Below are 27,947 nucleotides of genomic sequence, written 5' to 3'. Positions count from 1 at the left end.
ACGTCGTTAGTGGGGGGTTGTTGGCTTGGCGCCATAATATCCGGAGGATTATCCTCCCATAGGGCGACCGTCGCAACGCGATCCGATACGGCAACTCGAGACCAATTGCCATTCCCCTTCCCTGGCCAGACTACTGGCTCAGGCGTCTGCGCCCATTCGGGCTGGCTTGGAAAGGCTGGGTGAGTGGGCTGGGTGGGTGCAGTAGCATCGCGCGCCGCTTATCCCTTGCGCCCGGTGAGCTGGCCTGGCTAGCAATCAGCTTGGCCGGGTCACCTGTGCAGCCAACAGCTATCGCACGTAGATACAAGCTTTCTCAAGTCATCCATGCCGGGACAGACAACCTACCTGGCCTGTCCGTCCCCTTGGCTATTTTGTCAACGCCAGCTCGTAGCTAGGCCGCGCCTCCAGCGGGCCAAGATCGCGAGTCAATTTCTCATGGCGCGAAAGTCGTTGTCCAACGCCAAGTCGCTTATTAGGATTTTTTTAGCCTTCAGGTGTACCTCCTAAGGGGGATCTCGGTCCCGGGCAGCTTGAGTTGCACGTTAATGTTCCGATACGTCCACCAATCTGATAGCCTCCATTCGACATTGACGTCGCTCGCTCCTTAGTGATGGACACACTCCTGGCGTGAATTGCGAGGCATCGCGACGTGATAAAAACCCAGCCAGTGTCAGCCTCCCCAGTCATTCTTTACTCACTCTGCTCCATGCTTCTATCCTCTGTCTGTCACCGCACCAGCGACGGCAACTGATATCCGTCGCGCCAGATATCTTCCCTCCCGCTCTTCCTCGACGCACTCTTTCCCCTAGATACCCACCGAGCCATACCTCGAAATGAGTGCCCTACGCAACGCCTTGCAGCAACTGCTTGCTATCGTACGCGGTTCCCCTTCGGTCGGACAGCGACATTCAACCACCAAGACAAATAACCAGATGCCCGGCACAGGTTCCGCAGGCCTTGTCGGCCTCGCCGAGGCGCTCCTGGAGAGCGCCAAGGCCATGCAGGCCAACCCCCAAGACAAAGAGCTGAGAATGTCAATGGCCAAGTTGGCAAAGAGGATCGGGACTGAGGCGGCGGGCCCCGAGTCCATCATCCCCATGTACGCCGTGGCTGTAAGTCCAGCCCTAGCATGTTTCCCCACGTGCGTCATTTCTATCCTACCATGCCCTGGCCATGACTCTATGGCTAACTGCGACATGTTGCGTGGCCCAGTTCGGTGAGATCGGGGCAACCTATCAATTTATGGAGTGGAAGCTCTTCGACAAGATTCCCAAGGATAAGAGCATATCGTACCAGGAGCTCGCCGACTCTGTCGGAGCCGACCTGTCTGTCGTTTGTAAGCGCGACCCAGATTTCCGGGGCCACACCACACACTTGGCCATAGCTCACACATTATTTCCCAACTAGCCCGCCTTGGAGGCATGCTCGTGGCAAGCGGCCGCCTGATCCAGACTTCCCCAGGCCATGTGAAGCATTCCTCCACGTCACACATGTTCGCCAACGGCCACAACGCCGGCAACCTCTTCCGCATCTTGCTAGAGCATGGCCTGCGCGGGTGAGTGCCTTTTAGAGCCGATGGATGATGCCCTGCCATGCCATACCTCTCTCGACTAACACGGCACTCTCTCCAGATACCTGCACTGGCCCGAGTATTTTGCGAAATATGCAAGTAGTATCCCTCTTAGCTCCCCGCTAGCCCGGCACCGCACTATTCTAACCCTCACTCCTGGCAGGGTCCCCACGAGCCCGCGGGTCCCACCCACAACCCATTCACGTTCAGCCACGGCCACCCGGAGATGGGCGTGTTCGACGTCGTGGCGCTCGACGAGGAGCGCGCCCGCATATTCGCGTCCAGCATGCGCAGCGGCGACTCCATCTCGGCACGCTTCGGCGGGCCGGCCTCCCTCTACGACTTCTCCTGGCTGGGCGCCGAGGCCGCGGGCAGCGCCGAGGGCGCGCCCTTGCTGGTCGACGTGGGCGGCAGCCACGGCGACACGCTCAAGCACATCATGCAGGCGGTCCCCTCGCTCCCGCAGGAGCGGTGCGTGCTGCAGGACCGCGCCGAGGTGGTCGAGGAGTCGGCGCGCGCGGCCGACCCGGCCCTGGCGCGGGTGCGGCGCGTGGCGCACGACTTCAACGAGGAGCAGCCCGTCCGCGGCGCCCTGGTGTACCTGCTCCGCCGCGTGCTGCACGACTACTCGGACCCCATCTGCGTCCGCGTCCTGGCACGTCTGGCCGCGGCCCTGCCGGCCGGCGACGCCCGCGCCCGCGTTCTCATCATGGACCAGGTCCTCGCGGACCCGCCCAGCCCCGCCAACGCGGCCGCTGACCTGGTCATGTTCAACATTGGCGGCAAGGAGAGGAGCCCGGCCGGGTTCGAGGACATCGTCGCCGCCGCCGGCATGCGCGTCGTCAAGATCCACCGCAAGGAGGGCAGCGAGGTCGGCGTGGTCGAGTGCGCGGCGGCATGAGGGAAAGGGGTGTCTGCCGCCGGGAGATGTTGCCTTGTGCTTCCCTGTCTTCGGGTTCCCAATGTGGCAAGGGTCTACCAGCCTCCCAATCAGGCGGTGAGGTGGTTCTGGTCTAGCTATGAAAGAAGTTCGTACACGTAGCCTTGTTTCTGAGCAGAATTCCGTTTGGCGCTTGACCGCTGATGAATGCCCAGCTGAGAGATCGCGTAATTCCGAATGACACGTTGGACCGGACCTTGAAATATTCCGGCAGTGGACAAGGAAACATCATTCTTTCTGCCCACTCGTCGAAAGGCATGTCCCACTCGAATACATCGCCTGCTAGGTGCCTAAGCGGGAATGCATCCATGCCCTACTCCTGGAACCTTAGCTCTAGCAGCCCGATATTCGCGAGTTTGACCTCGATGTGAAACCTCACGGTGTCGTGTACGTCTGCCCAGGTATCCATGTAAAGGTAGCGACGGGGGCTCGCAGGAGTGGCGCTCTCTGATCTCCCGGATGGATTTCACCATGTGGGAGAATCGAGCGGCATTGCGCCTGCGACTCTCGTCCGCGAGTCTGTGATAGCCGTGACCGACCTGCGCCCTGAAGTCAAGCAGGGCCGAGATGTGCGTTTGGGCGATCTAGTCGGCGGCATCGTTGAGCGCAGTCGAGCTCGTTAAAATCACCACAGCCGAGTTAGACTCCGGGAAGAGATATATGGCGCCGTTGTAGCCGGGGGCGTTTTATTGGTGGTGGTAGGTGATCATAGGCCGCTGCTTATCGCCGAGGATGAGCAGCTCGTGTTTCTCAAGCAGCACCACATTTTCGCCCAGTTGGCCGACAACGCCGGGGAGCTGGGTTTGGATCCAGCCCATGCCGTGGAAACCACAGCCCCTCAAGGCCTGCGGGTCGAGTGGGATCTGGTTGCTGAGGAGGGCCGCGATGTCCTTCAGAGGGCCGCTTGTGGGGTCACCCTCGGCGCGTAGCACGACTCGGCACCAAGTCAGCATGTCTTCCGCAATTTAAGGCTGGCGGAAACCCAAACGACCCGTTTGGGGCGGGGACCCATTTGGGTAATGGGTAATGGGTAATGGGTAATGGGTAATGGGTAATGGGTAATGGATACAAAATTTGGGTAATTTTTGGGTCCAAGCCGGACCCAAAACCCATGCATTTGTGGGGTTTCGCCAGCCTTACTACGTTGGGGAAAGCCTCTATGTTTTCGAAAGCCCACGCCTCCGCTGGTATTTCTTGAACAGACAGGCAAAAGGCGAGGTGCTTGTTTTCAAGACCTTTGACTCGGACGAGAGAGTGAAGGCTAGGTGTTGGTGCCACCGACCTGAGCGACTGCAGCTACTGGAGCTTTGAGAACCGGTTTCTTTGCTAACAATGTCTAGGCTGCCCGCACGCGTCCTTTGTGCAGGAGAAAGCTCCGGAGAGTGCGCGAGCAAGGGAAAGTATCGAGGTGAGAGCACTGGTGTTCTCATCTAGCTAACAGTGGAGCACACAAACGGTTGGTCGTGGCCTCAGATTGTCTCTATTTTTAGTCGATATAGCCCCTGCCTCTGACATTGGCTGTCACTTCCTTTACGCAAGTCTTCAACCACTTTAGCTATGTCTCCATCCATATCAACGTACATTCCGCTGAGGCTTCCAGTTCCGTCTTCCAGTAGAGGCTTGATGTAAATGCCTGCCACATCCTCAGGACTCTTCATTGAAGAAGCTGGCAGTGGGCTCGCCGTCGTCCGGACACCTTCGACTGTTAGGCTGCGCAAGTCTACAAACTTCGGGCTAGCCTTGATACCAGTAGCAACGTTCCCGGGCTGTAACTATTTCTGATTGCAGGCTGTGGTGGAACCAAAGCAGGCCTGCCAGCAGCATGGACGGCAGCAGCGCGGTGGTTAGGGCGATGGGAGCGGTGAGGTTGGTGGTGAGGACCTGCTGCCATATCTTCATGTCGGGCTGGCACTCGAGGGCGTTGATCCTGGTGATCCCGGCATTATTGACTAGAATGTCGACGGGATTGCCACATAGGCGTTTGTGGATATCTTGGACGAGACTGGGAATCGCATCAATGTTGCATAGGTCGAGCGGGAGCGCGATTCCCTCGGTGCCCGACCCTAAGGTGTTGGTATTGATCCGATGGACCGTTTCTTGGATCTGATCTCGCGTGCGCGCTATGCAGACGACGCGCGCCCCTTCCAACGCGAGCCTTGTTGCTACCGCTCGCCCAATTCCCCGGCCCGCCCCAGTCACGATGGCGGTATGTCAAGCTAAAGGTCTGGTCAGTGGTCGGGCATGTTGGGGGGCGGAAGCTAGCCCGAGGGACGAAGACGGTGTGATCATTGGGAGAAGCTTGGGTCAGGGTATCAGAGTCAGGAACGGGCGTTCATTGCCGCAGAATAAGATATACAATCCCACATGGTGCTCGAAAGCCCACGGCCATGTTGACCCAACATGGAGGAGCACGACGAGGGCAGGCGTCGACGGGAGTTTGTAGGGGAGAGCCCACTGTGAAACCTCCAGGCTCAGAGAAACCACATGCAGTCCGTGCCCTGATTGCAGCCATCAACCACTTATCTAAATCCTCCCTCTCACTCCCTGGGGCGTGTGTGCCTTGGCGACCAGGCACAGGACAGCGCCGAGCATGCACGAAACCCCGCTCAGTATGGAAACCTCCCTGAAGCCCCCGTAGCGCTCGAGAATGGCGCCGCTGACGGGCGGGCCAACGAGCACGGCGAGCGATGCGACCGCGATGCCCATTCCCATATAAGTCCCGATGTCCTTGGGGCTGTCCGGGCAGAGCGTGAAGACGACGGATCCGCCAGAGACGAGCGCGCCCGAGACGAACCCGAACACGCACGCAAACGCGACCACCCCGGCCGGCGTCGTCGCCGACGGCCAGCAGAAGATGAGGACGGACGTGGCCGCCCCCGCCGCCGCCAGCGTGTTGACGCGCCCGAGCCTGTCGCCCAGGATCCCCGGGATGATGCGGCCCGGCAGGCTGGCGCCGTTGACGGCCGCGACCAGGTAGAGGGCCGTGGACTCGTCCATGCCCGCCTCCCGCGCGGCGTAGCTGGGCAGGTAGAAGAGGGGCACAAACATGCCCAGGAAGAGGGCGGCGGTGCCGGCCACGAGCAGCGCGTACAGCGGGCGGGCAAAGGCGGACCAGAGGAAGAAGCGGCTGGCGCGGGGCGGCAGGCGCGCGCGCACCGTGGCGGCGCCGAAGACCAGGACCGGCACCATGACGAGGCCGCACGCGCGCACCGCCCAGCCGAAGCCGACGCCGGCCCCGGGCGCGAGCAGGAGGCGCGCGAGCACGACGGGGAATACGACGGCGCCGAGCGACGAGCCGGCGATGGCCAGGCCCATGGCGGCCCCGCGCCTCTTGTTAAAGTGCTGCGGCACCGCCGCCATGGCCGGGAACATGAGCAGGCCGTTGGACACGCCCGATAGCACGCCCTGCGCCAGCACGAAGTGCCAGTACGCCGTGCACACGCTCGTGAGCATGACCGAGGCCAAGTATGCTATGGCCGCCGGCCGGATGACCTGTCGGTGTGCCCCCGTCGCGTGTCAGTTGGTTTTCTCTTCATTTTCCCAAGTCCTTCCTCCTCGGGCAGACACGTACCCAGGCTCCAAAGCGGTCGAAGATGGGCCCTCCCACGGCCCCGGACGCAAAGACCAGAAACACTTGGATGGAGCCGATCCAGGAGATGTCGTCTGGGCTGTGGTCTCGGAGCTGGTGATGCATGTAGTATGCTTGGAAGACGCCGAAGGAATTGGCATAGCCCAAGGTGCAGAACATGATTCCGGCGGTACCTGCTGCGCACAACCAAGCTTCCTTGCCACCGTCGGGGAAGTCCTCGCCGTCGTCGGGTCCATTTGTCTGCGTGTTTGCGATCAGGCTCTGCTGAGATACATGCTCGCCCACCACCTTGTCATTTGGGCCGCCGCCTTGGTTGCTGAAGGCTGCCGGACCTGTTCCCAGACTTTGTAGGCGATTCTCCATGGCCATGGTCGATTTGCTTGCTTTTTTCTCAAAGTCCTATCCCATCTTTTCCGTCTTCCACCAGCAGAGATGTCGGGCGTGCCGTATTTTATAAGGCATCGAGCCCCTGGACACTGACGGGCCTCAGGGCGGCCGACAGGATCACTCGCTAAACATCATTACCGGCCACGACTTCATGCTGTGCTCAGTCACGATTCACATACCCTCGGCCGATTCTCAAAATCGCCGACACTTGCATGAAATTAATGACTTCTCACTACCTAGGCATTTTGTGCGACACATCTCCATTCCCTTCAATCCTCCTTCTCGGACATCCGGGCTTGGCAGATATGGCGCTTCAACGCCGCGACATTGGCAATAGTCGACGCGGGTCAGAGCCCCGGCGACATATTGCAAAGTCTACTACCAGTAGATGACGCCACTCGACGGCATCCAATGGTTGTCTGTGTACCGTACATTCGGTGCCCCTTTTTGGCCATGAAAAAACCATCCCTCGCTTCCCTCAGGCGATCCGGCCCCACTCAGCATCACTGCGGGGTAACACCGCCTACTTGAGCCCAGGCACCCCTCATTGGGAGCATAATGGAGCTTGTGCTTACGAACTCCCAAAGCAACCAACCGCCTTCGATTTTGCGTCGACAAGGACGACATCGCTGTATCGCTGGGCCGATTTATTGAGGGAAGCAAAGTCACAGCGCCATGGCCTCTGAAGCACCACCCTATCCACGATTTGAGCCCGGTGATCACGATGCTTTCATGGAGCTCGCCATCGAGGAAGCCAAAAAGTCACAACCAGATCCGGGCAAGTTTGCCGTCGGGGCCGTGCTCGTCGACGCCGACACGGGCCAGGTCCTCTCCTCGGGGTTCTACCTAGAGTACCCCGACGACTACCTGGGCGACGTTGGCTCGACCCACGCCGAAAGGTCCTGCTTCATCAAGATCGCTAAAGCATACGGTATCCCTGAAGACCGCATCCACAAGGTGCTGCCACCCAATACTGCCGTTTATACGACCTTGGAGCCGTGCAGCGCGAGGCCCAGCGGCGACACGCCCTGCATCAGTCGCATTTTGGGGCTCCGGAGCGTCGTCAAGACGGTCTACGTGGGTATCAGAACGCCAGGGGCATCCCCTGCGCGCGACTATGGGAAGGAGGCCCTGGAAGCGGGCGGTGTAAGCGTCATCTATCCATCTGAACACCTGAAAGACAGGATAACAGAGGTCTCCATGGCTGGGGGAACCAAGGCTTGAACACACTCACACACGATGCAGGATAAGGAAAATACATGGCTACGTGGGCAGCCCGCCGTGTAATCGCAACCCGTACTTCCCTTTCCTTGTTCCCAATAAGTGCGAGACGGTGAGAATAAAGGCCATTAGTTAGAAAGACCGTGGTTTCCTTTAAATTTCGGGGGCGCTTTTACCTTTTAATCCTTCGCCAAGCATCCTCATGTAAGTCCGCCCCGAGGCCAGTAGCGCGGGGTACCTGACGTTCTTTCACAGCATTGGAGCCGCTGGCCACATAGGAAGCTCTGTTCTCGCTGGCCTAAAAGACCTCAATCTCGACGCCCGAATGGCAGCCCTGGCTCGCACCGAGAAAGATTTCCAGGCCTACTCGGACATTTATCCCGGTGTGAGGTGCGTGCTTGGCTCGATGGAGGATTTTCCAATGCTGGAGCAGGAGTCTCTAAAGACAGACATTGCCATCAGTAAGTAGACAAGTGAGGATGGGACGCGAATCATGGCAGGCGTTGCATTGAGATCAATTTACAATCAGGGTATTGGTGGCTGACACGAGCTATGCCTACCCTTTTCCAGACACATCTCCGGACATTCCCCACGAAGCGGGAATACGGATCATCTTGACGGCCCTCGCCAGGCCACGGGCACCAGCCACCCCGAGAGACCTTCTACATCCACACACCCGGCGCGGCCAATATATGGACGGAGCCCACCGGGCAGCCCTCGGACCGCGTCTGGGACGACGTCGCCGACCTCGAGGAGCTGTCGTCCCTGCCGGACACCGCCACGCACTCGGCCACAGACCGACTGGCCGCGCAGCAGCAGGTGAAGCCGACAGTGGACGGCAAGTTCATGGGCGACGGCGGCGCCGGCAACACGCTCCGGACCGCCATCATCGCCCCGCCCGACGTCTTCGGCCTCGCGCCCGGCGCCAAGCGCCGCACGCCGCTGCTGCTCGGATACGTCGTCGACGTGGCGCGCCGCGTCGGGGGCGCCTTCCGCGTCGGGCCCGGCGACAACATCCTCGCCCTCGTCGACGTGCGCCACCTAGCGCGCCTGTACGCCAGCCTCGTCGGGGACGCCCTGCGGCGCCTGGGGCGGGCGTCGCAGGGCGCTGCCGCCGCCGCCGTCGAGGGCGTGGTCGACGCCGGCAGCGGGCTCGAGATGTGGGGACCGAAAGCCTACTACTTCATCGAGACGCAGGAGCTGACGTGGCGCGAGCTTATGGGTGACATGGTCGTGCCGGCGCTCAAGAGGCACGGCGACGAGGCGTTTGCCGCGTGGGACCAGGGGCAGTTTGAGGTGGTCAGCCTCGAGGAGGTCAAATCTCACATCATGGCGCGCTTCGGCGGCTTGGAGGGTGCCGAGGTCTGGAGCGGGCATGTCGCCGAGAACATGGCGGTTACGATGCGCACCAGGGGCTCCAGGGCCGCTGCTCTGTTTGGCTTGCGGCCGGAGGACGCAACTTTGGATATTGAGCGTGATATCAAGGCATAATCGGGTGTGGTCTGATGCGTTGGCTCCCTGGATGGCGAGTAAGTGCCGTATTGTTCCCAAGACAAATACTCGTTTTCCTTATCGAGCTTGAACATCTACTAGAATGAGTAGGCAAAAGCCCCTACTGTTTATCAGCATTTATCCAATCCACGATCCCAGATGAGAGCGCACTACATTATGCCCAGACGGTTAAATGGAAAGCCGCGCTGGAGTACGCCTCCAAGGCATATTTGATGCAGGGGATCCTACGCCGCAACGCCTGGTGCTTGCTGGCGAAGCGCGAGGCAACCAAGTCCAGACCGCGCACCATCTCGAAAAGTGTCTCCCTTCACTTTGCCCCGCGCTTCCCTCGATGTTGCACATCTCACCTTGGAATCCCCCGCGCTGTTGCCCGCTAGCCTACCCATTTCCCAACTTTCCCGAGTGTCCAGTACATGTAATTCCATACTTCACGCCAAATCCAACCGAAGGACAGCTAAATCGACCGACCCCATTACCCAGCGACGCAATAATGTCGACATACCAATACAGCCCGATTGACCTCTCCACCGACGCGCTCCGGCTGGTGCGCCTCCCCCGTGACAACGATGAGCAGAGTGACATCAAATGCGAACTGGTTGAGACCTTCCTCCACCAAGTCGAAGTCGTTCCGTACGAAGCCCTCTCGTACACCTGGGGGGAACCCGTCTCCCGGGTTTGAGATTTCTCTGAACGGCTTGCGCCACGCGGTCACGCCCAACCTCTACAAGGCCCTACAATGCCTGCGCCATCAAGATACAGATCGAATCCTCTGGATCGACGCCATCTGCATTGACCAAGGGAACCACATAGAACGTGGCCATCAGGTCGGCCAGATGAGACTTATCTACCAGAATGCGGACAGGGTTCTCATCTGGCTCGGCCCGGGCACCTCCACGACAGATCTCGTCATGGACTGGGTCAAACGATTGGACCAACGGGTGGTATCTAGGCCAGACCATATCCGCAGCTCCACCGCGTCCTGGTACCAGGCCCCTTGGCACACAATCGGCGGCCTTGAAGATGAAGATGGAAAAGTTGGCGAGGCAACCCCAGGGCTCCCACATACGCGGCGACGCAGCCCTGTCCTCACTTCATTATACCACAGCCCTTGGTTCCACAGAGTTTGGGTTATCCAAGAGGCCGCCAGTGCCCGGGCCGCAACGATTATGTACGGCCGGAAATGGGCTCCCTCGCGCACCTTCTCTATCCTCCCGAAGCTTATGGGCATTGATGTGGATGCCGGGACCCAAGCTGTGCTCGATATTATGCCGGGTCCTTTACGCGGATCAAGTTGGCGGAGAAAAAAGCGTGATCTCGCAACACTCATCGGCAAATTCTACGGCTGTCAGGCCAGCGACCCACGCGATAAAATCTATGCGCTGCTTGGAACCTGCTCAGATTCCATCATTTGCGAAAATCTCCGGCCTGATTACAATTTATCCAGAGAGGAAGTTATTCAAAAGACCTTTACCTTGATTCTCCTTCCGATTACGGATGTCTCGCTCGCGAATCTCTGGCGACTCCCGTCTGGTTGGGACTTCGAGGCGTGGACGAGAAAAATCCGAGAACTCCAACGCAATATCATCGTGTGGTCCTTATTTCGCGACGACAAGGCACTGTCGCTTGCCCTCTTGTCCAAGCTTCCAACTAACTACATATTGGAAGAGTTTTCTCCTAGACAGAAGTATTGGTATTTTTATGGCGCCGGACTGCAACGCAGGGATCAAATGAGCGATTCCAATGGCGACTTGGAATTACGCACCTTCATCTGTCCATATCCTGCGGTCGCAGACACCACCTACCGCCTCCTTACTTCATGGTTGCACAAAGACACCTTCCCTGATGATAATCAACGCAACCGATACGTTAGTTATCCTGAATTCTTCCCGTTTGTTTATATCGCGTTACGAGAGGGGAACTACGATTTTGTAAGGATGGTTTTCAATCGGTTCGCGGGGTCTGTTTATATTGAAGACGAACATTGGGATACTTGGTTTGACTCTTTAAACTAATTACTCCTAGCGGTACGAATCAATATGCTTTCAGCTAAGCCGCATTTACTTCCACTCTGTCTTTAACGCAATTAGTTCCATGTTATAAAGGTCTTCCCAAATGGTTTCTCGTGTACCCAGGCAGCGTTACCCTGTAAATAGCTAGCTAACTGCCCTTTTCAACTTGGCTTTGTTGAGCGCTAGCACTATCACTTTCTACTTTACATTGATAAGCAAGTATGATCTGCCCATGACTCCCCTGTCAACCGCAAGTACGTGCTGTCGACCCACTGCCCCCCGACCTGAAACGTCTTCTCCCGGAAGTCATACTCCTCGAAGCCTAGTTTCTTCAGCAGCGCCAGCGACGCAGCGTTGCGCGGATCCACGTCGGCGACAATCAGCTGTTCCCTCCCGACATCGCCGTGGCCCGCAAACAGGTAGTCGAGCACGAGCTTCAGCGCCTCGGCCGCCAGGCCCCGCCCCCAGTACGGCCGAGCGAGCATGAAGCCGATCTCGTTGTCGCGCCAGACGCCGGCCTTGCCGATCGGCAGGAGGTCTTTCTCCATCTCACCTCCTTGGTCCTGCTGCTTGCCGTCGTCTTTGGTTTCGGCCCCTGTGCCATTTCGCTGAGGATCTTTGGAATCTCCGTCCTGGGAGGGCCGGAGGCGGGGCCTCCTGAGGCAGACGATGAAGTCGGTCACGCCGTTGCAAGGGGCCTCCGTCATGCCGTGCACCCATTGTTCCGTGTCCGACAGGCTCTCGTGAGGTAGCGTGGACCTGTTTATATTGGAAGACTCGGAGTGTTAAGAAAGGTTCACTTTCTGACAAAGCTTTCCGAGCTAACGAAAAAGGTAAATAGCATCTCAGCTGACGATAGACCAGTATCGGTCACAGTTCAGACATACCAGTATCTCATGACCTCAGGGTCACTAAACGCCTTGTGCAGCTCGGCCGCATCCTCGTCAAGGGCGCCTCGCAGGACCAGTCTTGGGGAACGAAGCTGGAAGGTTTGCGGCTCCATGACTTCGGTCTCTGGGGCGAAATCGTAGCAATTGGGATTTATTCCACTTGGTGTATTGCTGGGATATGTCACCTTTCTTCCCCTCCAAACCCTTGGAAATCATCTTATACATGCCAATCTGCTTTCTCGCAGTATTCTTTGCATTGTAGGTGTCCTTCCAGCGGGCAGAACTTGCGGTGTGGGCAGGCCGTATGAGTCAGCCGGGTCAGGGGCCCCATACAAGGAATACGTGCTGTGATACCCAAAGCGGCATGGACTCCCTTGGGCTACCGCGGCGAGCAAATCAGGCGCGACATGATCGGGAGAACTATCGGGAGTGGTCATGATAGGTAGGAGGAGGAGCGAGCCGTGGGCATGGTTGGAAATGCACATGCCGGGCCCGCCCCTGTTTGGAAAGTATCAACAGGACAGCATCGCACATTAATCGCATAGAAGCTCGGGTAGGAAAGGTGCCGCAAAAAAGGAGATTTGTGACGAACCAATTGGGCCACCAAGCCAAAAGCGAAGGCCCCCGCTGAGTGGCTGGTAGCTACCAAGTGGGTCTATCTCCGTTTGCGACAGGATTCCCCAGTGGTTACCCACCTGAGTACTAGTTCGGCCCTCATATATTTTGGTACTGGGAGCAATTTGGAGAAATTGAGATCCAAAGCGTCCGGAAACGGAGGTTTTAGCCTCCAAAAACGGGCGCCTCTGCTCCCCTTTGCTCCCGGCCAAGCGTTCTCCTACCGTCCAACGGCCGTTTGCTCCTATATACCCTTCCAACCCATTGTGACTGTTTCCGTAGCCACCCGCCTACCTAGCCAAGCCAGCGGCTTCCCCATGCCACGCGCCAGTCTAACTCAATTTTTCGCCATTACTGTCCGTCGCGAAGAAAAGCATGGTTACGAAGCTGGGATAGTCCCGGCCGCTGGTCACTGCGGACGGTAAAGCACTGGCACAGGAAGTCGAGCGCTGCCTGGTCCTTAGGCACTTAGGCAGTGCCACTTCGCGGTTAAGCACCAGGAGCTCCAACGCCGTGGTTATCTGGCTTTGCCTGGAGATTTCTGCCCCGACCGATGTGGCCGAGGCGTAATTGGCGACGATGCCGGGCCTGCCCGATGGCACCTGGGCGGCGATAACGCCGAGCAGCCAGCCGTTTGCTTTGCGGAGGCCGTCGGTCCCACCGATTACGAGCTCCGGCAGCGCTAGCAGGGCAGGGCAGGCGGTAACATCTGGCCGGTCATAGCGACGTCCAGCAGCGGAGCTTCGACTTTGGTGTTGTTCAAGTGGTTTATCCAAACGTGGCGCGCGTCGGGCAGCACGGCCGAAAGGCCTCGGGCGGTGCGGAGCCCGTCGAAGCCTTTGGCGACGGAGCGTATGATGTTGCGCGCCAAGTCCATGGGCACTGCCCCTTGTAGCGGCTCGAGGAAATCTGAGAGCGTGCCGCCGTGGGCGACGCCGGTGAGCACTTAGGTGTGGTCGCCCCTATGCTGGTAACCAAAGTATGGCAGGGTGTGCTGCTGCCATTCCTGGTCGCGGCATCCGGGGGTTTGGTCCAGATGGGCGAGCGCCGTGGCCAGCGCGGGCGGATCGAGGTCGAGGCGTTCTGCCGCAAGTAGCTCTCCTGTGGCATTGTCGAGGGCCAAGAAGATGGCCCATATCGCCCATCGCGGACCTTATCGTCGTTTAGCATCCACCCGAAGCTGACGGTGCCGGCGCGCTCCATTCTTATGGGTGCAACAAGCGCGAGAGAAAGGTGGCTTAGGTGCAAGCAAGAATGAAGAGGTCGGTGGCATCTAGTGTCGTTATGCATAGGATAAAACACAATACCGCACCCAAACGGGTTGTGGAAGATTCTGGCCGATATATACGTCGTGCGTACGTACCCTCTCATGCCGGTTTAAATTCAGTAGGACGAACCAGTGCGCCGCGGCGGAAAGTCAAAAACAAGTAACGATCCCACCACGAGGCCAGAACAGGAAAGATAAAAAAGACCTGTGGAAATGCTATGTATCTGCACAGCGTAATTTGGCTGTCTCTCTACATACAAGGGCCACGCTTGGGCGAAACCTCGATCCCTGCTAAGTCCCTTCATCCTAGCTTTTTTTGCATTGTTTCGCTGAATTAAACCGGCATGAGAGTGTATCACAAAAAAGGTCATCACCAAAGGTCAGCACGCTGTTCCAGGTCTTGGCACGGAAGATTTGCACGTGCGCCGGGCAGATGCTTACCGAGCACTCGTCGGCAATAGCAAGGGTGCTGCACATTCGCCCGATGGTGAAGGGCCGCAGGGACAGCTTAGCCAGCCGTCGGTTTACATCGGCCAGCCCCTCGCGAGAGGGCAGTCGAGTGCAGGCGTCCGTCCAGCTCGGAAACCCTTCCGCGCCACCCTCGATGGCGTTCCAGCAACGGGTGGCCGCTAAAAAGTCGAAAGGCGTGGGCAAAAGGAAGTAGTCGTCGTCCAGTAGCCAAGGGTGTGTTACAAACAGACATTCTGCTTTAGGGAGGGCCGCCTAGGGGAAGTGCTCTGAGCAGTGCCTTTGCCGGTAAGTGGGGGATTGAGTACCACGTGACAAGCCAAGTAATACGGAACTGGTTATAGTAGTTTGATTGCTTGCTCGAGGGGGTGGTCTGGTAAAGTCTCGATTATGTATTGGGAGGTCAGGTCCCGCCGCAGGCCGTGGGGGCGATAATGGCGTTGTCGTGGATCCTGACCCCGCTCTATCCACTGCTAGCCCACGGTCGTAGCAGGGTGGAGGACATGGGCCTTACCTTTTCGAGTGCCCAACACTTCCCATCCTCCAGCCTTGTGGGAGTTGCTGCCTTGAGTACCATTTCCCAGCAACACACCGACTTGAATCCCTTTATTCTTTTCTCGATCCCCGCCTCCTCTTTTCATTCCCCATGGGCCGCATTTGTGCCGACTGCGGGCGCGACCTGCCGCAAACTTCCTACACGGCAAACCAGTGGTCCAAGGGCGGCGGCTCCTCGCGCTGCGCCGGCTGCGTTCACGGCCACTACTCCGACACCTCGGCTGCCCAGCAATCCGATGCCGGCCGCCACAACATCTCCTCGCGCGCCGAGTACACCGTCCATGCCCTCGAGAATCCTTTCGCCTCGGGCGCGTTTCGTTGGGTCGCCAAAGGAAGCTACACCGAAGGCCCGCGCCAGGGCCAAGCCAGCGTTCTGAAATGGTTCAAAACGGGCGCTGTCTTTGAAGACGACTACTTCGTTCTGGACATCAAGGCGTCCGGTAAAGCCTTGGAGATTGTGAACCGCTTCAACCAGCTGGGTGTTGTGGACAAGGCTGTCAAAGTCAACGTTCCCCAGGTCTGGGTATTCGACAAGCATTCTGGTGCCTGGGCTGGCCAGAAAGGGCTAAGCGAGCCCTTCATCCAAAACTACCAAAAGTTCAATAGCAACACTGGCTGGAACGACGAGACGCGACCGTGGGCACAGGTAATGCAGGCTTTAAGTCGTAAGCACATCCCGCCATCTCCTTCCACAGCCCCAAAAAGGTCGTATACCCCGGAGCTCACATTGGCGTGTTTCTTTTGTTGGTTTTAGACTTCAGCTACCACATCTCCGGCGGCAACTACGTCCTCTGCGACCTGCAGGGCGGCATTTACCAGCAAGAGCTCGTCCTGTCCGACCCCGTCATCCTCTCCCAGACTCGCGAGTACGGCGTGACCGACCTCGGTGCGGAAGGCATCAGCTCCTTCTTCAGCCAGCATTCCTGCAACAACTACTGCCGCCCTAACTGGACTCAGCCGGCCAATCCGCGGACCTATTTCGACCCGGTTCCGGGCACGACCATGATTCGTCGCTCGGTGCCTACGGCCATGTCTAAACCCAACAGAACCCACTATTTTATCGCCTAACGAGGGGCTCGCGAGCACGAGTGGACGCTGTATTCGCATACAAGCTAACGAAGGGAAGCGTGGCCTTTGGGCGTGCAAGGTCGAGGGGGGCATACTTGACATACTTCCAGGCCTTTTCGTGGGCGACACTAAAGTGATGAAAGGCTTTCCGCCAGCTTGAGGTATGGGTTGGTCCTTTTTCGGATTTCTCGGTTACCGTTACGACCCAGCTGGCACAGGAGGGGCACGGGATGAGCGACCTCATCAAGAGAGGCGGGGGCATTATGTGACCCCTGACCAAGCACCAATGATGTGGCTGCTATGTCAAGAAAGCGACATAACAGACATAGCACCTGGCGATATGGCCGCTATACCGGGGAGACGACATCGCAAACATAACAACCAGCCTGGCGGTGTAAGAGAAAAATGTATAAGAAGGAGGGTTTTCCTTGTGTCCTAGATGGTCTTGACAGATGCAGTGGCATCAATCACTCTAGGTTAGCTTCCAAGTATCCCTTGGAGCAAGCATCCAGAGCTGCACCCAAGACCCCCTTGTTCCCCTTGTCTAGACAACACTACTGCCCGAGCTACAGCGCAAGTTCTGCCCCACCCCGGACCCCTATCCCCATCTCCTTGCTCGATACCAGCCGCACCAGAAAAGTAGACGCACCAGCGGGGGCGACTTTATCAACATATCAAGTCACCAGGAGCTGAAACGAATCAAACGAATCCCAGGCCGATTGCGCACCTGTGCACTGCCATCCGGGTTTCCACGTTCAGTGTAGCGGCAAATGGGGGCGCATGTTGATATCACGTGACCCTCAATCTGTATTTAGGTCTCTTCACTGGCACAGGCCCTTCGGGCCTATGCCTTAAATTTTTGTGCTAAGTCCCTAAATCCTGGCGCTAAATCCTAGCGCATGGGCCCTGTAAATGCCTAGAAAGAATGCCTTGCGGCTGACAAAAAAGACCAGCCCTCGTGTGCGTAAGGAATAGCGAACTGGTACACTAACAATGGAAAACAAGCATGAAACATCGGGAATATTCCTCCTTGGTACATCCAGCAGCCTGTTCTGCTAAGCCGGGATGTGTGCACATGTGCTACCTTCCTGCACACGACAGCTTAAACCAACGTAAACCACTCGGGCGCGGTCCCCTGCCCAGCCTCAAAAAACTTTCCACTCATATGCCCTTCCAGGTAGCACTCCCCGACGAACGAATAGGCCCGACGCCCCGGAGGTAAACAGCAGTCCTGCTCCGGCGAAACGGGCCCGGCTGTGTCGTGGCTCGGCAGCTCGCGCAGGATGAACGGAACGTCGCCGCCGTATAGCAGAACAACAATATCACCAGGTCGCGCGCCGGCAGGGCACAGCCCTTCGAGAGTCAGGGGAGGAAAGGAGAGCATGATCCGCGATCGTCTCCAGAATCGTCCTGAGGTATCCCTTGGTGACCCTCAAGTTCGTCCTTGATACTGTCTTTTGCTCTTGCGGAGTTCACTCGGCGGCAGTCGGCAGCAGCGTTGGCGATCGGGACGTTAGGCCTGGGTACCTCTAGTTTGAAATAGCAATCCGAAATGCAAGGGAAGGTAGTTATTTCGTTGAGGCGTCTACAACAACTGCCTCCACGACTATAGCCTGTTTTCGAATATCCGTGGTCCACAAGGTGAGCTTCAAAAGCGCGCGGCATATCTTTGGACGGAAACCTGGCAGCGTTCGCTTGGATGGTGGAACCGTGATTCCAGACCCCGAGACTCCCAGTCGGATCGAAAAGGTGAATGAAGGTGGCGGCAGTCATATCCCTCCGGCTCGTACCAGTATCGTCCAGCTCCTGGTCCGTCAGCTTTTCGAATAAGCGGGTTGTTGCGGTCCACCGCAAAACCTCAGTCCTGCGGATTTCGAATGGCCCTATTTCCGCAATTTTGCCAACGCGCTCACCCTCCAGGACCAGGAACCTCCCGTTGTGATTCTCCGAGCGACAGGTGTGCAAGTTTACCACAGTTTCGCCTGTCGCGTGAAACAGGTTCGGTTGCAAACCGAGTGCCTGAGCCGCCCAGAAAGAGTTGCCGCCATCGGGTACGGTCCATGAAGGGACATCTGTCTCGAAACAACTTTGAAGATGCTGATACCTGGAAGAAGCAGACTCTGGAGCCTCCCATTGATGAATTTCCATGTCCTGCCACGCCCTGTCTCTGGCGGCATGAACGGCCGACAAGACGCTGAGCTTCTTGTAGGTCTGGATCCACCACCGGGTGAAGTCGGCATAGACTTGAGAGACGGGCTTTTTGTAATTTGGCCGTAAAAGCAGCGGAATACCGTCCTGTGTGCTTGTTTCTTCGCCGAGCCCCAGCATGGCGAAGATCTTGTCCCTTGAATCAGAGGCGCGGAGCTCAAGACTGCCGAGCACAAGGGTGAGCATCTTGACTCGGCGCTTGTTCTTTACAGGTTTGTCCTGCGCTGGCATCTCTGCTGACAAAATCGGCGAGAGGGGTGGGATTCTGTCCTGACCGTCTTCGATTGTCGTCCACAGCGAAGGGAGCGTTCTTAAAGCGGTGCCGGGACCACCACCTCCTCGCATCCATTCGCTTGCCATCAGGATCGAGTCCCAGGACACCGTATCCTTGCCGCAGTGCACCGTCGCCTTTCTGGCAAGCCACCTCTCTTGCACCACCCAGACCCGGCCGAACCAAGGAAAGCTAAAGAAGCGCGATAAGTGGATGGCGTAGTCCGGATTCATTTGGTCCCACTCATCTTTCGGTCTGCGCCTGAATTCGGTGCGTAAGTTCCCCGTCGCTTCAAGGGCTCGCTGGTCCGGGTCGCCGAGCCATATCACAACCGAGGATGCCGTCGCGAAAATGGTGCCCATAAGCGACACCTGCGAGCTGCGCTCATCCAGGTCGTGCTGGTTTATGCATACCGCATCGATCCACACTGGACGAGAGGGCATACCTTCTGGCCGGCGGAGGCGTCTCAGAGCCACTTCAAGATTGGCTGTGATGCCCATGGTGCACATCTGATTATTTTCGTCACCCAGTACGTTCAATGGCGTGACCTTTGTTGCAGATCCCCAGCAATAGGATAGTGCTTCGAAAGCCGGGAGACCAGCGTCATCAAGAGCCACCGTCTCCAGGTGGCAGAATAGGGGGGCGGTTTGCTGTCCCGAGTGGAGGTGTAAAAGCCTGATCTCCTTTGACTTGCGACTCAAAGGTCTGTAGTGATTCGGCTGTGCCGTGCCTTCATCCGACTCTGAGGGCCTCTGCTGTGAGGGTTTTGGATCAAGGGTACACTAAGCCTCGACGGAAACCCTGCGGATGTAGTTCCGCCAAGCGGGGAATCTGGCTTTGGGGATGATATGGATAGTATCATCGGCCCCAAGGCTTAGCAAAATTTCGGGGACACCCGGATCGGAATCGCCTGACAACCACGTTCTAGTCGTCCTAGTATAGCTCGATTCAGCAATTGGATTTGTCCGAATGTGCTGGGGCGTTGGGATGTCTCGTCCTGACGGTCTTGAAAAGTGCACGTCAAACCAGGACCAGGGGCCCCTGGATTTGTCGGAGCAAAACCCTTGGTCGTGGGCTTCGATCGTGAAGGTGACGCTTTGTACCGCCTTGACGTCGTGTGGAAGGCAGAGCGATATGTAAGGGCGTTGAGGACAGTTGGATGTGATGTCAATGTCCTCTCGCCTATCCGCCAGTATTATTGCCGTCGTACTGGTAATATCCTTCCGTGTGACGGCCATATCTTGTTGATCTAAAAGGGTGCTGGGATGAGTTGGAGTTACTTCAATGTGAAGGGGCGTCACGATGGCCGGCGGTGGTTACGATCGTGGTAGGGGAGATGGGAAATGAGCGAGATTTCGTAGACTTTTTGATTCTTGCCTACTCGCCCGGTTGGCTAGGCGCCGATGTCATCTTGATAAACTAGCACAACATCATGCGGCCGGCGGTCGAATGATCAAGACTTAAAAGAGCACATTGATGCATTGTCACATTGCCGGATGTCATTGGCAGTGCCTCGCGCTTGACGCGGAGGTAGCCTTCCTAACTGCATAATAGGCGCCGCCACACAGCGGGGATGGATGTTCAGCTCACAAATGCACAAGTGCCCGGCTGTCGGCACGAGTTCTGGAGAGCGTCACAGATGGCACAAGGTGATAAAGCCAGGCCCGGCCAGCTCGTCAGCCTTACGAGATGATGTTTGACATGGGTGGGAGGGATGGGCTGAAACGAGTCACGCCTGCCTGTCTGCCAGAGTCGTGTCGAATGGATGGATGTGGAAGGTGCGGCCTGGAACGTTGGGTTGTTGCCGCTGTGCCTCGAGCCTGCCTATGTCGCTCGAGATCGAGTTTGCGGGGTTGCCGAGATCACAAGTGTCCAGCGGGCAACACACATTCTAGAAGTTAAACAGGGTGACATCCTGCATATATATAGCAGCGCGATGAGCTCAATCGTTCTGCGCTCGGAGCGCACGTCCACGCGTCTGTCCATCGTATCCACCTGATCCCAACATCACCACCCCGGAGCTCTCCACTGCCTGCTATAATTATCCTGCCATGGGCTTCCATCGAAGTAAAAAATCTCAGCCTGGGCTTCTATTAATCGCCAAAGCTTCACATCCAGATGGAGAGTGTAAAAAAGCGAATCGGTCGGCTGCGTCAGAGGTTCGGACGAGCAGCGAAGTCGGAGCGACAAGTCCTACCCAATTTGGGGACCACGTCGTTCCCGCGTCTCGTGTGAGGAAAGGGGGAGATGGTCATTCGGGAATGCAAGAGATTTTTTGGATTGGCCATTAAACGACAGCATGCTGTTTCTAAATCTAACCGGGCACCCTCCAGCCCTATCCACCTATCCTTACCAAAGACCACAGCGATGCCAAACTTGGACAGGAGAAACACGCTAGCAAGGGGAGATAAAAATGAGAGACTCTAAGAAATACAGGTCGCCCGCCGTCTAGTGAAACAGGCAAAGCAGAGCTACATATATATAAAAAAAAAAGCCCAAGGACAGTCGCGAGGTCAAAGCAGAAGAAATGTGCCCGCGGCCACGACGCCCAGCCACGAGAGCACAGCGACGCGGTCCGAGGGCACAGAAGCGGCGGTGGCCACGCTGGTGATGGGCGGGTCGGGCAGGCGCGTGACGATCAGCACGGTGCCGTTGACGTCGGTCGTCGCCGACGGCGCGGCCGTCGTCGTCACGTTGGCCATCTGTATGACCACGGGTGGTGGCGGCGGCGCCAGGCTGGTGGACGACGCGGGCAGCGAGGAGGAGGAGGAGGAGGAGGAGAAGTCGGACGACGGCGACGACGAGGAGGACGATGCGGCAGCAAGGGGCAGCAGGTCCGCGGGCGCCGTGGTGGTCTGGAACGGGTCGTCCGTGTTGGTGGTGGTGGCCGTCGCGGCGACAGAGAACGGCGACGATGACGACGAGCTGTTGTTAGCAGCGGCGATGACGGTGGCGACGCGGTTGACGGGCACGAGCACGATGCGCGTGCGGCCCATCTCGACGACGGTCGTGACGGTGCTCTGGGCCGGGTCGTAGTAGATGGTGGACCGGGTGGGCGTCGCGGTCGTGACCAGGCCGAGGCCGTCGGGCGCCTGCACCACGGTCGTGATGAAGTAGATGTTGATGAAGATGCAGAGGCCGCCGGGCGGGCACTCGGGCGCGATGGCGGTCGCGGTCGCGGTCGGGGCCGGCGCGCCGCCGCCGTTCTTGGTGCAGGTCGGGCAGGTCGGGAGCGTCGTCGTCTGCGTGACGACGGACACGTTGTTGGCGGGCCTGGTGGCGCCGCCGCCGGTAACCAGGGGCGGCGGCAGGCTCGTGGATGGGGTGTTTGTGGTTGCTATTGTTGGGGCTGACGAGGTGCTAACAGTGGACGGTGTTGTTGTCGCCGGCGGCAGCTCCGTGGACAGGGTGGTGGTGCTGCTGGGCGTGGCGGTCGAGTTGTCGACGCGCATGATGGAAAACACATTGTATATCGGGTCGCCGTCCTCGGTCGAGCCGCCACAGCTCTCGTTCTGGAAGGGCGCCTGGCAGCTGAAGTTGCAGCTCGAGGCCCCCAGAATCTCCACGGGCTGTACATCGTTGGTGCAGGCACAGAATCTGCAGAGGTAAGCTGGTTAGCATGGCGTACGCCCACCTACAAGAGATGTGTCGAGGGAAGCAACATACTGGGCGTAGACGGCTGCGTGCGTCATGTTCTTCCCGACGCAGAGGTTTGCACATGGCTGAGGCGCGTTGACCCCGTCACTGCTGTCTGCCGCCAGGGGGATCGGGGTGATGTCGCCGAAGGTTGAGGCGCTTATCACCATGCACCCTTGCGGCACCAAGATCTGCTGTGCCAGTGATGTGGCCGCCAGCAGGGAGACGACGCCCAACAGCTGCGTTGTCATGATCTTATACATCGCGATGTCTGAGGAATATGCGAGAAACCGGCTCTCAAAAGAATGATTAGAAGTCCTGCTTCAGGGTTGTTGTGGTTTGTCTGTTTACACGAGATGTGAGGAGAAGGTGTTGGATGATGATGGAGACAAGAAACGAAACGGTTCCAACGACCGACGCCGACGTCAAAATATGTACTCAAAATAGGAGAGGCGGGAAGCTCTTCAAGTCGGCCCTGTGGCCTGCCAGCCGCCTCACCTCGCCTCTCCGAAGCATCCATTGTCTCCCCCCATTTAGAGGGGCGGGCAGGGAGCGCCGCGAAACAGAGTCCCCCGAGACCGAGACAGTCCGAAAAATGGCGGGGAGCATTCTCCAACGCGGCCCGTATTGACGGCTGAGACACCCCCTTCCGGGCTTCAGAGAGGCTCACGCAACCGCGCCTGGCCCCGCAGAATCCCGCCCAAGGGAGGTCCGCATGCCACTGGCGACCTTTTTGCCTCCGCCTGGAATTCCAGGTGTGCGTGGTGACCCAGGCTGAGGCCGCCGACGTTCCCCCCGCCGCTGGATATTCACGCCCTATGTGTCACTCAGCTGAGATCAACGAGCGGCGTGGCGAGGGCGGGGTAAAACCAAGGATATCGAGTTTCGACGGCTGGGAGGGCAATGAGGAATTCCTCCTCGTGCCCCACCCATCTATTCCAGCCACAGGGATGCGTCCATCGAATGCAGCATTCGCGGGGAGCTGGCTAAAGAGCTGTAAAGTCTCCACTGGAGGCTCGCAGCTAGAACACCCAAAGCAGACAGTAAAACTTTTCCTGTGCATGGCATGGGAAGAAATCTTTATAGGATGGGGAGAATGAGTAACAAATGTCCGGGAGAGAGGTGGCGGAGCGCGTTTATCGCGGTAGCCATGTGAGTTTCGCGTAAAGAGAGGGCAGACGCGTCTTACAGTATCCCACGATCGCGTGCTCGCCGCCACAGGTGGGGAGTGGGTTAGGTGACACGTGAAGTTCATGCGAAGACCAGCCAAGCACCGACAGCGAAGCCACAACCTCGACTGCTTTTCACGTGAAATATAGATACAGATAGGCAACCCTCAAGAAACTTGCGCGGCTAGTGAGATTAAATGTTAGAACTCCGCTGCCGATATCAGCAAGACGTCAACACTGAGACAGCAGATGACATGATGGCATACAATGCTGGTCTAGATATAGCGAACGTAGATGAAAGAACATGAGAGAGATTCGACATAACCCAAGAAACTTCATACACGGCGTGCTCGAATTACAAGGAGAAGGTGGTACAAGGAACCAACATCACATCTTCATGCCCATCATCTTGGCGACGCGCATGCTCTGCCGTATGCTCAGGTCGAGCATGATCTCCTCGCTGCCGCCGGGGATGGCGTACGCGCGCACGTCGCGGTACAGCCGCTCGACCTTGCCGCCCTGCCCGCCGCGTGAATAAGACAGGCCGCCAAAGATCTGGCTGGCCTCGCGCGCGCAAAACTCAAACGTTACCGTCGCCTGCGCCTTGAGGCCGGCGATGGGCCCGCCGAGCACCATCATGGCCTGCGTGTCATCCATCTTCTCGCACTGGTAGACCACGTTCTCGAGCCAGTTGTACGACGCCTCGATCTGGCGCGCCATGTGTGCCAGCTTGAGCCGGATCACCGGGTGCTCAATCAGCTTCTTGCCAAAGGTGCGACGCTTGTTGGCGTACTTGACCGACTCCTCGTAGCACACGCGGGAGAAGCGCAGGCACTGGATGATGATGCCAACGCGCTCGTGGTTGAAGTTGGTCATGATGGCTGTAGTTGTTGAGCGGGCACATCAGCAAAAATATGGCTTGCAACACAAAAAGGACGCATAGATAATAACAGTCTAAACATACCCTTGAATCCCTGGTTCTCCTTGCCCAGCAGGTTCTCGACAGGCACCTTGACATCCTCAAATGTGACGTAGGTGGTGCCGCTGGACCAAACGCCCTGGCAGTCCATGCGACGCGTCGACACGCCACCCATGCTGCGCTCGATGAGAAGCAGGCTGACGCCGCCCATGCCAGGGCCGCCGGTGCGGACGGCCGTGGTGAAGTACTCGGACCAGATGCCGTTGGTGATCCACTTCTTCTCGCCGTTGACAATGTAGTGCTTGCCGTCCTCGCTCAGCTTGGCCTCGCACGTCAGGTTGGCCACGTCGGAGCCCGCGTCCGGCTCAGTGATGGCCAGGCAGATGCGCTTGTCGCCATTGAGGATACCGGGCAGGATGCGGTCCACGAGCGGCTTCTTGCCAAACTTGACCAGTGGTGGGCACCCGATGCCAAAGCCACCGATGACGTTCCACACGAAGCCTCCCGACCCCGCGCGCGACAGCTCGTCCGTGATCACCAGCTCGTGGAACAGGTCCCAGTCCTCGGGTGCTACGCACTTGACCGGGTTGTCCACGTGCTTGGTCTGGTATTTGGTGCCAAGAAGACCGGCCAGGTAGCCGCGGCGGCCCATCTCCTTGTAGATCTCGGCCGGCGCCTCCTTCTTCTCGTCCCACTCGGTGACATTGGGCTCGATCGCAGTCTCGATCCACTCGCGAACCTCGGCCCGGAGTGCGGCGTGCGACTCGTTGTAGTAGGGCGAATGGTACTGTTACGCGAAAGCAGTCGCTCAGGAGTTAGCGGCGACGATTTGTCAGCGCATGCGCCCACTAATACTCAAGGAGATGGGGGAGAGCTTACACTCTGGTACCAACTCGGGTCGCCAAAGGGAATCAGGGGTCCAAAGGGGTCCTGGGCTTCCGACTCCTCTCCTGCCGCAGCCTTCTTGACAGGCTTAGCAGCCTGCTTCACGACGGGCGCGGGCGCAGCGGCCGGCGCGGGCTCGGCCTTTTTCTTGGTGTCCAGCGAGCCGACCTGCAGCTGCGCCTGGAACTTCTTCAGGATGCCCTCGTTGTGGTACTTCCAAAACTGCTTCGAGGCGTCCTTGCCAGCGACGCGAGTCAAGATCTTCTTGCCACCTGTGGGGAGCCCTACGTTAGCAAGACCACTTGTCACACAGCACTCCGATAGGAATGCGAGCCAAATTCCCAGAGGGAGAGAGGAGTCGCGTTCGCGTACCGGGATGATCATCTTGGAACTTGGTGAGATCGTAAACGTCGCCGTCGACAATGATGTACAGGTCATTCGGCTTGTTGTGTGACGCGACGTCGCTCTGCGTGAACGTCTTGGACATGGTGGGCAACAGGGGGCGCAATGAGGCAGCAGAATTAGGCAGGGGAGGTAGAGAAGGGCGTGGTGATGGGTCGGTCAGCGTAGGATCGACCAGTTTGTAGAAAGGGAGAGCTCGAGGTGAAAGGAGGGATTCGAGCGTCAAGGTCTTGGGATTCCAACCCCAGACTTTTAAAGCGAGCACGCGGTCGTCGTCGGCATTGCCGGCCGCGGGCGCTACCAGGTTTGCATGTGAAGGTCAGCAGCTGCGACAGCATAACCCCAGTGTGGGGTAAAAACTGGGGTGCATCCCGGGGACTGGTCGCGCTTCCAGGCAATGCTCCTTTGCCGACGGCCGAATACGTTTTGCTGGACTTTGGGCAGCCAATTGAGATGGATGAATTACGTAGATTGCCTATCTGAGCTAGTCCGAAAAGACGCTAGTCCCAACCAAGCATGTTGCTCCCCTTTTCCTGCGACCCCAAGCAGCATACTAGTACACCACCACATTGCATCTCGAGAGCACTCACGCCGCTCTGAGTGGGTACCTTCACGCCTTGAGCTCCGACACACCAGCGCTGACCTCCTTCTCGTTACCCGACTCGTCGCCGCCGTCGAGACCGACGTCCCTGCGGGCCTGGGCGAGAAGAAGGGCGTCCTCCTCGCCGGTGCGGCTGCCGAAAACGCGGTCCATGTCCTCGAGCGTAGTTCCCTTGGTTTCGGGAAGGCAAAGCCAGACCCAAACGATACCACCCCCGAGGAACACGGCGAAGAAGATATAAGTCCCCCATTTCCACGTGTCGAACATGGGAGGGACGAAGAAGGCGACGGCGAAGTTGTTGACCTGTTCCGTGTGCGAGCGGGCTTTTGTTAGTTGACGGAACGCCAAGAGGCCTCACGTGCGGCTTTTCCGCGAGATTAGACAATAGCTTACCCAGTTGCTGGATGCGCCAATCGACGCACCCTTGGCGCGGATGGACAGCGGGAAGATCTCGGATACGAGGGTCCACGACACAGGTCCCCAGGTGGCACCAAAGGCGCCGACGTAGATCCAAATCATGGCAACGGCGCCCCAACCGGCATTCGCGTGCGCAACCCAGTCGTGGCCGAAAGTAGCCACGATGATGGCCGGGATCACCATGGTCGCCAGCATCACCAGCGATCCGATGATCAGCATGGGCTTGCGGCCGACGTTGTCGATGATGAGCATGGCCGGGATGGTGCAGACCAGGAAGACGACGCCCGTCACGCCCGTGGCCAGCAGCGCCTGCGTGCTCCCGGTCAGGCCGAGGCTCTGGAACACGTTGGCGGCGTAGTAGATGATGGCATCGATGCCGCTCCACTGCTGGAAGAACATGACCAGCCAGGCCGTCGACACGCGCTTGAAGCTGTCCCAGTTGCGCAGGATCTGGTAGTACTGCGCAAACTCGCGCGACAGCACCGACGTCTTCTCCTTCTCGGCCAGCTGCGGGAAGTTCTTGGCAAAGGCGCGGCGCTCGAACAGGACCTCGGCCTGGATCTCCTTGAGCTCGACCTGCACGCGCTCGTCCTCGACGGGCAGCTTACGGAGGTAGGCGAGCGTCTTTGCCGCCTCGTCGGTGCGGCCCTTGCTGGCCAGCCAACGCGGCGAAAACGGCAGCCACCAGATGCCAAAGGCAAGCATGACGGCGGGGATGCCCTGTATTATCGACGGGAGCATCCACGACAGGTTGGACTGGCCCTCGCCAGTGCCGCCAATATTGTTGCTTCCATAGCCGATCCAGAAGGAAAGCATGATGCCGAGAATCGTCGCGAACTGGTAGAAAGAAACGAGGAAACCGCGAAGCTCGGGCGGGGAAAGCTCTGCATTATAAAGGGGCCTTTATACCAGCCAAGCATGTTAGCCGTGTCACTCTTCATGCAGCGCAAAGCCCGCCATGAAGTCCAAAGTCTGCGAAACTTACCCAACACCACTGAAGGTACCAACGCCAACGCCAGTGAAGAACCGGCCGGCGTAGAGAAGCGACGGGTTATGGAAGCTGGCCCCGCAGTACATGTAGCTACCCAGGACGACCCAACAGCACGCCATGAACATGGTGTATTTGCGAGAAAAGACCTCCCCGAGGACGCCCGAGGTCAGAGACCCGAGAATACCACCGAGCTGGAGGACCGAAGTCAGCCAGCCGGTGGCGCTGGGAGACGACACGACCGAGGGGAAGTTGTCGACAAAACGATGCATAACCAGAGACTGGCCGAGGACGCCCTGTTGGTAGCCATACTCGAAGCCGCCGAAGCTATTTTTGGTTGGATGGTCAGTTCGCGCTCCC

General features: G+C 58.2%; 12 protein-coding genes across 12 annotated transcripts in view; 5 read left to right on the top strand and 7 right to left on the bottom strand.

Annotated features, from left to right (window-relative positions):
- The first annotated feature begins 219 nt into the window (after positions 1–219).
- Positions 220–2,688, top strand: GGTG_05928 (hypothetical protein). Its single transcript, XM_009223739.1, has 6 exons — positions 220–669; positions 767–1,112; positions 1,213–1,336; positions 1,408–1,555; positions 1,632–1,665; positions 1,734–2,688. The coding sequence occupies exons 2-6, from the start codon at positions 834–836 to the stop codon at positions 2,469–2,471; spliced, it is 1,323 nt and encodes a 440-aa protein (XP_009222003.1). The 5' UTR covers positions 220–669; positions 767–833; the 3' UTR covers positions 2,472–2,688.
- A 2,319-nt stretch (positions 2,689–5,007) lies between these two features.
- Positions 5,008–6,551, bottom strand: GGTG_05927 (hypothetical protein). Its single transcript, XM_009223738.1, has 2 exons — positions 6,082–6,551; positions 5,008–6,002 (listed from the first exon to the last, which is right to left on the bottom strand). Exons 1-2 carry the CDS (start codon positions 6,466–6,468, stop codon positions 5,034–5,036), a joined length of 1,356 nt encoding a protein of 451 aa, XP_009222002.1. The 5' UTR covers positions 6,469–6,551; the 3' UTR covers positions 5,008–5,033.
- A 610-nt stretch (positions 6,552–7,161) lies between these two features.
- Positions 7,162–7,710, top strand: GGTG_05926 (hypothetical protein; the record flags this gene model as incomplete). The annotated part of the gene is made up of 1 exon (XM_009223737.1): positions 7,162–7,710. The coding sequence occupies one exon, from the start codon at positions 7,162–7,164 to the stop codon at positions 7,708–7,710; it is 549 nt and encodes a 182-aa protein (XP_009222001.1).
- Positions 7,711–8,032: 322 nt separating this feature from the next.
- On the top strand, positions 8,033–9,198 carry GGTG_05925 (hypothetical protein; the record flags this gene model as incomplete). Its single annotated transcript, XM_009223736.1, has 2 exons — positions 8,033–8,168; positions 8,339–9,198. 2 exons carry the CDS (start codon positions 8,033–8,035, stop codon positions 9,196–9,198), a joined length of 996 nt encoding a protein of 331 aa, XP_009222000.1.
- A 587-nt stretch (positions 9,199–9,785) lies between these two features.
- GGTG_05924 (hypothetical protein) lies at positions 9,786–11,231 on the top strand (the record flags this gene model as incomplete). Its single annotated transcript, XM_009223735.1, has 1 exon — positions 9,786–11,231. The coding sequence occupies one exon, from the start codon at positions 9,786–9,788 to the stop codon at positions 11,229–11,231; it is 1,446 nt and encodes a 481-aa protein (XP_009221999.1).
- Positions 11,232–11,292: 61 nt separating this feature from the next.
- Positions 11,293–12,335, bottom strand: GGTG_05923 (acetyltransferase). The gene is made up of 2 exons (XM_009223734.1): positions 12,116–12,335; positions 11,293–11,987 (listed from the first exon to the last, which is right to left on the bottom strand). The coding sequence occupies exons 1-2, from the start codon at positions 12,229–12,231 to the stop codon at positions 11,432–11,434; spliced, it is 672 nt and encodes a 223-aa protein (XP_009221998.1). The 5' UTR covers positions 12,232–12,335; the 3' UTR covers positions 11,293–11,431.
- A 730-nt stretch (positions 12,336–13,065) lies between these two features.
- GGTG_05922 (hypothetical protein) lies at positions 13,066–13,936 on the bottom strand (the record flags this gene model as incomplete). The annotated part of the gene is made up of 2 exons (XM_009223733.1): positions 13,066–13,480; positions 13,533–13,936. The coding sequence occupies 2 exons, from the start codon at positions 13,934–13,936 to the stop codon at positions 13,066–13,068; spliced, it is 819 nt and encodes a 272-aa protein (XP_009221997.1).
- Positions 13,937–14,966: 1,030 nt separating this feature from the next.
- On the top strand, positions 14,967–17,034 carry GGTG_05921 (hypothetical protein). The gene is made up of 2 exons (XM_009223732.1): positions 14,967–15,688; positions 15,778–17,034. The coding sequence occupies exons 1-2, from the start codon at positions 15,115–15,117 to the stop codon at positions 16,089–16,091; spliced, it is 888 nt and encodes a 295-aa protein (XP_009221996.1). The 5' UTR covers positions 14,967–15,114; the 3' UTR covers positions 16,092–17,034.
- A 419-nt stretch (positions 17,035–17,453) lies between these two features.
- Positions 17,454–19,808, bottom strand: GGTG_05920 (hypothetical protein; the record flags this gene model as incomplete). Its single annotated transcript, XM_009223731.1, has 2 exons — positions 17,454–19,266; positions 19,597–19,808. The coding sequence occupies 2 exons, from the start codon at positions 19,806–19,808 to the stop codon at positions 17,454–17,456; spliced, it is 2,025 nt and encodes a 674-aa protein (XP_009221995.1).
- A 1,145-nt stretch (positions 19,809–20,953) lies between these two features.
- Positions 20,954–23,120, bottom strand: GGTG_05919 (hypothetical protein). Its single transcript, XM_009223730.1, has 2 exons — positions 22,237–23,120; positions 20,954–22,167 (listed from the first exon to the last, which is right to left on the bottom strand). Exons 1-2 carry the CDS (start codon positions 22,467–22,469, stop codon positions 21,084–21,086), a joined length of 1,317 nt encoding a protein of 438 aa, XP_009221994.1. The 5' UTR covers positions 22,470–23,120; the 3' UTR covers positions 20,954–21,083.
- Positions 23,121–23,491: 371 nt separating this feature from the next.
- On the bottom strand, positions 23,492–25,854 carry GGTG_05918 (acyl-CoA dehydrogenase). The gene is made up of 4 exons (XM_009223729.1): positions 25,552–25,854; positions 25,174–25,451; positions 24,340–25,081; positions 23,492–24,256 (listed from the first exon to the last, which is right to left on the bottom strand). The coding sequence occupies exons 1-4, from the start codon at positions 25,664–25,666 to the stop codon at positions 23,763–23,765; spliced, it is 1,629 nt and encodes a 542-aa protein (XP_009221993.1). The 5' UTR covers positions 25,667–25,854; the 3' UTR covers positions 23,492–23,762.
- Positions 25,855–26,017: 163 nt separating this feature from the next.
- The window catches only part of GGTG_05917 (quinate permease), a 2,809-nt gene continuing 879 nt past the window's right edge, over positions 26,018–27,947 (bottom strand). Inside the window, exons 2-4 of the mRNA XM_009223728.1 lie at positions 27,585–27,914; positions 26,576–27,500; positions 26,018–26,485 (exon numbers count right to left, since the gene is read on the bottom strand). Of these exons, the coding sequence (XP_009221992.1) occupies positions 26,192–26,485; positions 26,576–27,500; positions 27,585–27,914 (1,549 nt within the window). The 3' untranslated portion in view covers positions 26,018–26,191. The remainder of the gene's footprint in view (positions 26,486–26,575; positions 27,501–27,584; positions 27,915–27,947) is intronic.

The sequence above is a fragment of the Gaeumannomyces tritici genome, assembly GCF_000145635.1.
Source record: "Gaeumannomyces tritici R3-111a-1 unplaced genomic scaffold supercont2.3, whole genome shotgun sequence".
NCBI lineage: Eukaryota > Fungi > Ascomycota > Sordariomycetes > Magnaporthales > Magnaporthaceae > Gaeumannomyces > Gaeumannomyces tritici.
The sequence above is the reverse complement of the archived record's forward strand: the minus strand, read 5'-3'. Positions and strand labels throughout refer to the sequence as shown.

Coding starts and splice junctions, on each gene's coding strand:
- GGTG_05918 (XM_009223729.1), bottom strand. CDS start 25,666: ATGTCCAAGACGTTCACGCAGAGCGACGTCGCGTCACACAACAAGCCG. Junction 25,452..25,551: donor GTTCCAAGATGATCATCCCG/GTACGCGAACGC, acceptor GGCTCCCCACAG/GTGGCAAGAAGATCTTGACT. Junction 25,082..25,173: donor ACCCGAGTTGGTACCAGAGT/GTAAGCTCTCCC, acceptor TTCGCGTAACAG/TACCATTCGCCCTACTACAA.
- GGTG_05919 (XM_009223730.1), bottom strand. CDS start 22,469: ATGTATAAGATCATGACAACGCAGCTGTTGGGCGTCGTCTCCCTGCTG. Junction 22,168..22,236: donor CACGCAGCCGTCTACGCCCA/GTATGTTGCTTC, acceptor TTACCTCTGCAG/ATTCTGTGCCTGCACCAACG.
- GGTG_05921 (XM_009223732.1), top strand. CDS start 15,115: ATGGGCCGCATTTGTGCCGACTGCGGGCGCGACCTGCCGCAAACTTCC. Junction 15,689..15,777: donor GGTAATGCAGGCTTTAAGTC/GTAAGCACATCC, acceptor TGTTGGTTTTAG/ACTTCAGCTACCACATCTCC.
- GGTG_05927 (XM_009223738.1), bottom strand. CDS start 6,468: ATGGCCATGGAGAATCGCCTACAAAGTCTGGGAACAGGTCCGGCAGCC. Junction 6,003..6,081: donor TCGACCGCTTTGGAGCCTGG/GTACGTGTCTGC, acceptor GCACACCGACAG/GTCATCCGGCCGGCGGCCAT.
- GGTG_05928 (XM_009223739.1), top strand. CDS start 834: ATGAGTGCCCTACGCAACGCCTTGCAGCAACTGCTTGCTATCGTACGC. Junction 1,337..1,407: donor AGCCGACCTGTCTGTCGTTT/GTAAGCGCGACC, acceptor TTTCCCAACTAG/CCCGCCTTGGAGGCATGCTC. Junction 1,666..1,733: donor CCGAGTATTTTGCGAAATAT/GCAAGTAGTATC, acceptor CACTCCTGGCAG/GGTCCCCACGAGCCCGCGGG.
- GGTG_05923 (XM_009223734.1), bottom strand. CDS start 12,231: ATGGAGCCGCAAACCTTCCAGCTTCGTTCCCCAAGACTGGTCCTGCGA. Junction 11,988..12,115: donor CCTGAGGTCATGAGATACTG/GTATGTCTGAAC, acceptor CAATATAAACAG/GTCCACGCTACCTCACGAGA.